Raw genomic sequence first — 10,674 nt, 5'->3', positions numbered from 1 at the left:
GGTATGAAATTATTATTATCATATACAATCTCTTTGTTAATTATGTTCCAGCCCCCCGCCATCTACTCACAAAAATTGGCCCACGGTTGAATCTAGTTGCCCAACCCTGCCTTAAAGCATGAGGCAGGGCAGAACCTTCAACAGTTAAGAAGTTGCGCCACATTTAATGTGACCCTTTCCCTGGCGCGTTATGTCTGTGGAACTTTCTTTTCCCTGTACTGCTGCTGGAGAAATTATATTCCTTGCCTTTGTGGTTGAGATCTTGATAATAGAGCTTATGCATTGTTTGTTACGGGCCCTCTCTTTAACTTCGGACATGCCGTGGGAATTCTGTTGTGAATTGAAGTTAGGTTGTCTACACTGCAGCTTTGTTCCAGGATTTTAGGCTCTTTCAATATACTGAAAAGGAAATGCTGAAAATACACGTGACCATAGTGCAGTTTGGGTTTTGGTATTTGGTCTTTTATTCAATTAAAAGATTTTTATTCAATTAAATATTTTTTTATTTTCCCAAACAAAAAAGATTGACACAGGAAATATACAAAAATATAAAGAGAATTATGAAGTGCCTCGATGCCACATATACAACAGGAAAGTATTTTACAAGAACAAAGGAGAACGTTAGGAAACACTAACATCAATAATTAGAAAGTATCTTAAACAAAACAACCAAATGCTTTGAAACCCTTCGACTTTCATCACCTCAAACATATAACTCATGACTTCTCACATACCTTCTGCACATCACAGAAATCCACAGCAATCTTTCCACTGAACGGCCTTTTTCTGTACCAGCCACTGTAATACCTATGGTTCAAACCATCAGTATTATAAAGTTGCTGTTGCACTTGTAACATTTACAGTAGACCTCATTACTCAGAACATCTTGACCCTTAAGAAAGCCTCCAAAACAGAGCCTCTTCACTTTCTCTCACTTTCTTCTGTCCATATTCTTTAGTGTATAAAACACACCTTTGTCAATTTTCAAAACCTACATTTTTTTCATTACAAAAGTAGCTCAGGATGTAAATGAAAAGTAGAAAATGCAAATTTTCTATGAAATAAAGTAGAGAGAGAAAAAAAATGGAGGTAAGAGATCTGAATTCATAATACAAGGTTGAATATTTACCAGGTTCCATAATCCATATACATAAAATAGACTAAAAAAAATGTTGTGAGCGAGATCAGGCAATTCTTAATACAAATAAGAATTGATATTATTTTCCTACAACACCTGACAGCTGTGAATAAATCTAAGCCACCCATTTCACTATCCTGTATATAACAACAGTGTGTTGGAGAGAGTAACATGTTTGGATTTTTATGGTCGTGTTTACCAGTCTGCCAAACAACCTGGATATCAGAGGCTAGAGCCATGTCTTAAAATAGAAATGTTCCTCAGGTTTCCCCAGCTCTGCTCTCCCTCCTCCTCTCTGGCTCCAACTTTGGCATTTCCAACTGGCAGGTTGACTTGTAGTTATGGCAGCGACAACAAGCATCTCCTTCACCAGAGGCAATCTATAACAGAAACCTAGACTCTCTGCCTGCTGTTGAAGGTGCCTCAGACTCTATTTCTGATTTGTTGTAGAAAATGGCATGGATAATGTGATATATTCATTTAAAGCTAGAATCCTTCGTTGCTACATCCATTTTTAGACCTTTAAATGAATGATATATACACCCATTGATTCTTGAAGAATATAACTTAGAAATGCCTCATGAACTCAGTTAAACTGTCATACCCCATCAGAACCCTAAATACAAGCTTGTTTTACTCCAATGTTTGTAAACAATGTAAACGTAAACACTGTAAAGCCTCAAAACATGGTGTAAACTAGTCAGCCTTTGCATCCATGCTCAGTCTATGAATTTGTGGTTACATTTCTCCAGGCCCATCCCTCAGGCTTTTTACCAAAACAAAGTGGCCACTTTGTTATTGTTTCACTTAAGGATTCTAGCTTTAAAATGCCCCAGTGTCTATCAGACTAAAAATACACATTCTAGAGTTTGAGGTCACTAATGAAGATGTGGTTTGGTGTCTGTCAAAGCAAGACGCAAAGCCGCAGAGATGAGTTTGTCGTCACTGGGCATCTTTTGAGAGACGACAATGATGTGCTCGTGACACCCGGTTGTAGAGCTAATGCAGGAGTCGTGTTTGAGAGTCTGATGAGGATGTGTCAAAGACATTACTTACAACTAGGGTGAAATCATCTTTGTAACAAAATCTTTGGTCCAATCTTTTGGTTCCCCCCCCCCCCCCCCCCCCTTTTCAGAATACCCACAATTTACACAATGTTAAAATAAGTGCAATCAAGCTATTAGACTGCTTTGCACGCATCTGTGTGGATTCACGTCAGCTTTTGAGCATGAATATGTCCATTTCTATAATTAATCTTTACAGTCAAATAAGGTGTGTAACGTGGTACCATCAACCCCCAGAGTCATGCTCAACTATCAGAGGTGTTCCTGGAGAGAAGAGGCTGCAGACTGGCTGCTCTCTGCCTCACAATACAAATTAACATGAAGGACAACTCATTAAAGGCCTTTGTGATTCGATGTACTCCCCCCTACTATATTCCTTATACAGTATGCAATATTACCACCCTCTGTGTGTCAGTCTATCAGTCTTCCTGTGTGTCCACCTGTCTGTCAGCCTCTGTGTGTATCCAATCCACAACAGTAGGAATGGCCAGGCAGGTCAGGTCTGAGATCAGGTTTAGAGGTCCTCAGCGTAGATGATGCAGGGGCTGCTGTCCTCGCTGGACTTCAGCTGGACGGTGGAGACAAACCACCGTTGGGAACCCGTAGCGTTGTAGTTGAGTGTGGTGCGGTAAGTGTTCTTGGCATGTTTGGGGTACACAATGGTGGTGCTTTGGTAGTGCAGGGGCCTCTGACGTGGCTCTAGGTACACCTGGGACTTATAGCGCCGCCAGGTGCAGTTCTGCACGGCCACCACCATCTCGCTGTAAGAAGTCACCGTGGGAACGGGAGCGCAGTACACCTGGTCCCGGTAGTGCCTGTCTGAGTCGTACTTCACTTCAGAGTTACACCTGGAGAGTATAACCAAAAACATGGGATTAAGTGTTGAAGTACCAAAGTACTTTGACGAGTAATACATGAAGTAATTGATTAGATAGGAAATAGTATAGAAGCTGATCACTAGATGGCGCTGTTAAGAGGCGACTACTGAGTAGGGTAGAGAAAAGCTGCCTTCAAAAAGCCTGCTGCATCAACCTGTACATTAAAAAGGCAATTACATAAGTCCATTAAAACTACAGTAAATGCTTGTTTAATACCAAGTCATCATTTGTGTGGTTTGGTGAAGGGTCACTCACTTGATCTCTGTTTCAGGTTTGGGGTTGACCTCGATGCTCTCACCAAAGAACACAGGGTACATGCGTGTCCTCGGGTCCGTCCCCGTTGAGTTCAGGAGAAGGTACGGCAGCTAGGGGAAGATTTAGGTATGAGGTTAGGTAGACCATTTTTATAAATCCATCACATTACCCCCTGTTAATGTGTAAAAATGAACCTACTGGTGGTGAGGGAAGTAAGTTGGCAGAATCCATTCTTCAGGCAAGAGTGGGTGTCAACAGACTGTCCTGAGAGATCCCACTACTGATACACTACTAGTGCTCTCTACCTAATATAGAAAACAGTTTATTTAGCTGGCAAATATGCAGGCTCTCAATACACCTAGAACAGGACCTCCCACATGAGGAGTTCTGTGCCATCTCCCCCAGCATTCACACAACACAGCGACAATAGCTGAGCAAAGCCTGGCTAGAAAGAGTAGGTGATGTCTACACAACAAGTAGCAAAAAGAATAGTACACCACTTCCCTTTCTCATTCAGATAATTACATAGAGGGACAAGGCGATATGAAGTGTTACAGTCGCTGTAAATCGTCTTTTTTTTTTTTTCACTGAGCCCCCACAGCAGCCTAGTGGTATGCTTCAGAAGGGACTAACAAAGCCAGTCAGCCAGCCGGCCTGTCTGCATGTTGTGTAACTGAGTGGGTTAGCTGAGAGCGTCACACCGCCTCTGTGTCTCCTGGACCTGGGCACGGTCACTGCTCAAGCCATCAGAACCGCTCTGCTCCCCTTCACTAAATCACCCCACAGAGAGCTTCCAGTCTAGCCAACATGGTGGTCCAAGACAGGAGAGGCTACTGTCTGTCTGCACTATACAACAACCCCTGTCCCAGAGGACACATACATGAAGTTCATTTGATTTCAATTGACTCTAAAATGGATGGAGTCTTGTAGTCAGTGTTGTTAACCTTAGGGCACTGTATGCATCTCAGAGTTTCTCACATACAGTACAGCAGAACACAGTATAGGACAACCTGGTTAGACTATGTAATCAGAGGGTCAAATACCTCTGCTCCAGGCTTGGATCACTTCTTACACCTATCAGAGAGACCCTGCGAGAAGGCCACTGCATTTGGGACTCTGCTGTCCTGTCCCACCATCTGCCTAGAGACCAAAGTCAGAAGCACAAAGCCATACACTGTAGCTACCGCTTCTGGAATCAGTTAGCAAATTCTAAATCCTTTGCCAACTATGTTCAGTGCTGCTGCCTGAGCCAAGAGGCAAGCATGACGTCCAGTCAACATGCCATTCAGACAATACGCGTTTCGTTGAGACTTTAAGATGTCAAACTGATGCTTTTAAGTGTAATTATGGTACCTCTCCAAAACACAAACTTCCTGAATTCTCTCTCTCGTTACAAAAGTTTAGATAGAGCAAAGTTGTTACGTTAATGTTCAGATGCACGTCTCTCCAACCTCACCTCTCCCTAACAGCTCGGAACAAGCCAAAGGCACAGCAGAGGTGCCGCCCAAATCGCTGTGCAGCACACAGCTCACGTCTTACCCAAACCCCCAAATCAGCACCCAACAAAACCTCACTCAGGGCTGTACTGTACCCCCACTTAACCTCTGCTGTAACCAATAACCATGCTACCCTCATTGCTGTTAATCCCTGTAAATTGATTCATTTCCACTGTGTGCTGCTGGCACAGTGTGGCATCATCACATTAAAAGAGTGTGATTGGCTTGTCTTTTGTTCTCTGGCTGAAGCAGCATCCTGGCTGTTTATCCAGGGGAATGCATTTTGTTGGCCGCCTTTGAAAGTATAAACATACTTGTGAATGTAGGTGGGCTCCAGGCTAGGGGCCCCTCCATCTACTGTACCCAGGCAGCAACAGCACACATACGGAACTCATTCCCCGGAAGCACAACTCTACCCACCCAGTCAATGTGGTGTGCAGCCAAGCACAGGCTACATACAGTACAACAGACACTCAATGTGCAACTATCACACAATCGAGGTAGATCACGAGAACCTGGAGTCAGGAAAAACTCTGCCCATCATCATCATCATCACACAGTAAACTGCTGACTGAGTAGAGAGAGTAGAGGTCGTTCCAGCATCACTATGAATATCATCTCTAAAGCTGGAACTGGAACGTAATGACACGGGTCTCCTTTCTGTCCTACACTCTAATCCAGCGATAGTTATAGCCCTGACTTAGCTCCTTGACTGGGCTGGAACTAATCTACCCCCCCCCCCCCCCCCCCCCAAAAAAAAAACAAACAAACATGTTAGCTCAAGTCCCAAAGTGGTTATACAGAGACAGGGAGATGGAAAGTAATCATATTGAGCTATAACCATCTAATAACCAGAATGTAATGTTGGGGTTTTACTGTGAAATAGAGTAATGTCTTCACAAGGGGATCCAGTTGTCAGCGCTGAGCTACAGTAGTCAATCCCTCTGTTGAAAACCTCCTAAATGTCAAGTTCAGTGTCTTCAGTGTCTAGTAGTAACCACAAAATAACTACATTTCAACACGGTTTATGCATCCATAGTATACATTTAACAACAAACACAGCGTGTGTGTGTGTTAGGGTTGTCACCGTACCAGTATTGTGATACTCAGAGGTATCGTGACAAGGAAACAAAGCATGAAGTGGACTAAATTTGGAAACAAGCAGCCTGACATTGTCACCCAGAATCACATGTTTATAGCACACAACAGTTTAGATACAGCAGCTACAACGAGTTTAGTCTGCCTTGTGTTTTCCTTTTTGCCATGGAAAATCAGGTATAGCAGTATCGCGATACTGGTATCGTGACAACCCTAGTGTGTGTGTGTGTGTGTGTGTGTGTGTGTGTGCGCATTCATCTGTGTTTAAATTCAAATGCAGAGGTAATGAAACGCTTATGCAACAGCCTGCAACTGCTCTTGCAAGCATGTGTGTCTCAAAACTAGAACTTTGGGATTGTTCTTAGGTCACATACAAAAACCACCACAAGATTAGAACTGCGGAAAAACTCTTTATGCAAGTGCATGAATGTCTGCCACTGCCAAGCATGCACGTACTGTATATAAGCTCAAACTCACATAAAAATGCTTTGAAAGCCTTTACTAATGGAATGGGTTGATTTTTTTTCCACACACACACACAATCCCATGAAAGGTATTGGAACCAAAAGCAGATTCAGCCCCTATCAAAGCTGCTTTTATGAGGAGAAACCACAAAGCAGGGGAGCTCCACCAATCCCCACATCCAGGGGATTAGAACCATATCTCCTTTCAGGCCTCAACAAACCAGTGTCACGCAACTCCAGTCTACTGTATTGTACTGCATGTGGCGTAGGCTGCTGGCTAAAAGCACATCAAAATGCCATCTAGACCTGTATGAACATGTTCCTTTGACAGTTAAATTAGGAGTTAATAGAATCGACCTTTGTTCCTCAATGGGATTACTACTTTTCACTCAAATCGTAGCAAAAGATTGATAAAACAAAAGTTATTCTTCTTAACCAACATTACACAAATTGCATTTCTTGATCAAATACACTGAACAAAAATATAAAAACGCAACATGTAAAGTGTTTCATGTTTCATGAGCTGAAATAAAATATCCCAGAAATGTTCCATATGCACAAAAAGCTTCTCAAATTGTGTGCACAAATTGGTTTACATCCCTGTTTGTGAGTATTTCTCCTTTACCAAGATAATCCATCCACCTGAATCCATCCACCTGACAGGTGTGGCATATCAAGAAGCTGATTAAAAAGCATGATCATTACACAGGTGCACCTTGCACTGGGAACAATAAAAGGCCTCTCTAAAATGTGCAGTTTTGTCACAGATGTCTGAAGTATTAAGGGAGTGTGCAATTGGCATGCTGAGTGCAGGAATGTCCACCAGAACTGTTGCCAGAGAATTTAATGTTCATTTCTCTACCATAAGCCGCCTCCAACGTTGTTTTTAGATAGTTTAACAGTACGTCCGACTGGCCTCACAACAGCAGACCACGTGTAACCATGCTAACAAAGGACGAACACATCCTACTTCTTCACCTGTGGGATCGTCTGAGACCAGCCACCCAGACAGCTGATGAAACTGTGGGTTTGCACAACCAAAGAATTTCTGCACAAATTGTCAGAAACTGTCTCAGGGAAGCTCATCTGCGTACTCGTCGTCCTCACCAGGGTCTTGACCTGACTGCAGTTCAGCAACATAACCGACTTCAGTGGGCAAATACTTACCTTTGATGGCCACTGGCACGTTGGAGAGGCGTGCTCTTCATGGATGAATCCTGGTTTCAACTGTACCGGGCAGATGGCAGATCGTGTGTATGGCATTGTGTGGGCGAGCGGTTTGCTCATATCATCGTCGTGAACAGAGTGCCCCATGGTGGCGGTGGGGTTATGGTATGGGCAGGCATTAGCTACAGACAATGAACACAATTGCATTTTATCAATGGCAATTTGAGTGCAGAGAGAGATACCGTGATGAGATCCTGAGGCCCACTGTCTTACCAATCATCCGCCGCCATCACCTCATGTTTCAGCATGATAATGCACGGCCCCATGTTGTAAGGATCTCTACACACTCACCAAACATGTCACCCATTGAGCATGTTTGGGATGCTCTGGATCTGTGTACAACAGCCTGTTCCAGTTCCCACCAATATCCAGCAACTTAGCACAGCCATGGAAGAGGAGTGGGACAACATTCCACAGGCCACAATCAACAGCCTAATAAAGTCTATATGAAGGAGATGTGTCACGCTGCATGAGGAAAATTGTGGTCACACCAGAAACTGACTGATTTTCTACTTTTTTTTTTAAGGTATGTGACCAACAGATTCATATCTGTATTCCCAGTCATGTGAAATCCAGAGATTAGGGCCTAATGATTAGGGCCTAATTGACTGATGTCCTTCTATTAACTGTAACTCAGTCAATCTCAAATTGTTGCATTTACATTTTTGTTCAGTATCATAACAAATAACTTGTGTGCCCTTTCCCAAGTGTGAGGCACTAGACACACTAGAGCTATTTATTGGGGATTTCATGCCAAAGCATATGCCTATATGGGCTGTCTAGTTTCCAAGCTGGCATTGGCTGCTGTGAGAAAGTACAGCCAGGTTAAAAGGTATTTATACTGTTTGAGTAGAAGCAATGTGGTCGACTAGAGGTGATTGACCTGAGAGTTGTCAGTAACGGCAACCACAACAGAAACAAGGAGCTAATCACAATCACACTGTTTTGTCCCCTCTCCCATTGCTACCACCACACATACTCACACATTGACCTAGAGTTTAAATGTTCTTTACATTCTGATCTTTTATTATTTCTTACTGTTGCTGCATTGTCGAGAAGGAACCTGCAAGTAAGCATTTTGTTGGACGGTGTATCCCATGTGTATCCCGTACATACAACTGTTTGTTTCTATGGGTTACGTCAACCGTGGGTTGCCATTGACTTGCAAAGTATTCCATCATGAATGGGACAGACAGAGGGATGGTTGACATCCTCTGTGACTCTTGTAACATTCCTCCTCGACTATATATGGTTAAATATTTGCTCAAGAGACAAGAACATATCAATACAATTGATATTCCTGAGATGTTTATATTTTTCTTGGAAAGTACACAGGTTGATCCTTATCCCTTTTATGAAACATTAACAGGATGTTTTGAACACTGCTTCTCTTTTCTTCGGTGGAAAGTTAATTATTACAGATGTATTACAGATGACAAAATCCCTGCAAACAATGGCATCCGTTTTTACAGATGAAATACATTACAACAGAGAAACTAAGTTCATTTCTGGTTATTTTTCACCCAGTCCTTAAAAAACAAAAAAAAATGTACAACACATTTGTTTCCTACATGTGTGATCTGAGGGAATGCCTATCAATATCAATGATCTTTAACACCTTGTTCAGAATTGTTTTAGATTCAGGAATCCAATGAATATTCCAGTGAAGCCATGTCAATCCATTTAAACTATTTGATTTCTAAAGATGATGCTTCATCAGAAAATGTCTAGGCCTATGTGTTGCACCAGTGAAATCCCTGCAGTAAAAGGACTACCATATGTTTATGAGTAGGTAGGCAATATGCTAGTTCATGTTTCTGTCCAAAACAAAACATCAATAGACATACGTACACGACGGTTACAGCAACTGACACATGGTTTAACAATAGTCATCAGAGGCTAGATAGGTGTATTTCTCTCTTTTCTTGATCATACAAATTCAGGGAGTTTATCAGCTTTTTATGGTGTATTGTGCACAATGCGCAGAGCCAGCAGCACTTGTAAGCTACCAAAACAAATGATCAACTGTTGCTTACCAGTTTGCCTTTGCTCTCCTTTTTATAGTAGCCATGGTTCTCGACTGGCGTTGAACAACTCCCGGAGCGCGACTCGAGCAGACCTGGAGACAGCGAATAGAAGGGCGGACTTGGACTCGGAGGGAGTCCCGAATCCGGACTGTCAAGCAGTCCCTCCCGATTCTTTCCTTTCAGACTATCATCCATAGCTTGTAAATGTAGGTGTCCCACCATTTCTGGGAGAGCTCAAAACAAAAACCAGGCGAAGGCACTCAATGTGATAATGGGTCAACCAATTTTCTAGAAAGACTGCAACCGAAAATGCGCACAAATCCCTTCATTCGGAGACGGGGAATCCCTGGTAAAAGTATTCGTTTAAAGCAGATTTCTGAAAAAGAACAAATTGCAAAATAATTTCTGAATATTGCCATTCCATTATAAAACCATAACTTGAATTTGCCACGTACTTATCTTGTCTTTTTGTGCCAGTATTAGGCCTATCATTCACAGACCTTTGATTTGTTATCCTCAGGTAACGGATTTCTCCACCAGGCCGTCGGTAAACAGTATTTTCGTCAAAAACAAATACTCTCAAATAATTTTGACAAGCGATAAACTCAAATTTAAATTCCAAAAACTCCGTCACAACTAACCAGCAACTCTATAGTGTCGCTCTATAGTCCGTAATCGACCCAAAGATAAATTTAATTATTTTTTTTTAATCGCTCACTGTAACGCCGCAGTCTATCTGGTAGTAATCTGTCCGTTTAGAGCTCTGCGCTGAACTGAATAGCCGGATCTCGGAGAGGTCCCTCTTAATGAGCCTGACAGCATTTTTGCACCTGGAGCAAATCCAGCCCTGATGATCTGGATCAGTTCCAGACACCGCCGACAGGGAGAGCACGTACGTCCTCACTGCTCCTCCTAGGCTGGTTGGGGCTGTCTGACTGATACTGACTACACTATTATAGCATACTGTACTATAATACTGTCATAACCTAGTAACTCAGGGAAAGTGGGATTATTGTGAGGGTAGCTA

At 42.5% G+C, this 10,674-nt stretch overlaps 1 protein-coding gene across 4 annotated transcripts; it reads right to left on the bottom strand.

Annotated features, from left to right (window-relative positions):
* Positions 1–440: 440 nt before the first annotated feature.
* LOC110535945 (refilin-A) lies at positions 441–10,459 on the bottom strand. Of its 4 annotated transcripts, none has more exons than XM_021621345.2 (4): positions 10,103–10,459; positions 9,657–10,023; positions 3,336–3,445; positions 441–3,050 (listed from the first exon to the last, which is right to left on the bottom strand). In XM_021621345.2, exons 2-4 carry the CDS (start codon positions 9,867–9,869, stop codon positions 2,717–2,719), a joined length of 657 nt encoding a protein of 218 aa, XP_021477020.1. In that variant the 5' UTR covers positions 9,870–10,023; positions 10,103–10,459; the 3' UTR covers positions 441–2,716. The 4 variants fall into 4 exon arrangements, with proteins under 4 accessions (XP_021477020.1, XP_021477019.1, XP_021477018.1 ...); XM_021621344.2 differs by having other exon boundaries at positions 10,148–10,458; XM_021621343.2 differs by having other exon boundaries at positions 9,657–10,458.
* Between the last annotated feature and the right edge of the window lie 215 nt (positions 10,460–10,674).

Source organism: Oncorhynchus mykiss, chromosome 11 (assembly GCF_013265735.2).
Source record: "Oncorhynchus mykiss isolate Arlee chromosome 11, USDA_OmykA_1.1, whole genome shotgun sequence".
NCBI lineage: Eukaryota > Metazoa > Chordata > Actinopteri > Salmoniformes > Salmonidae > Oncorhynchus > Oncorhynchus mykiss.
The sequence above is the reverse complement of the archived record's forward strand: the minus strand, read 5'-3'. Positions and strand labels throughout refer to the sequence as shown.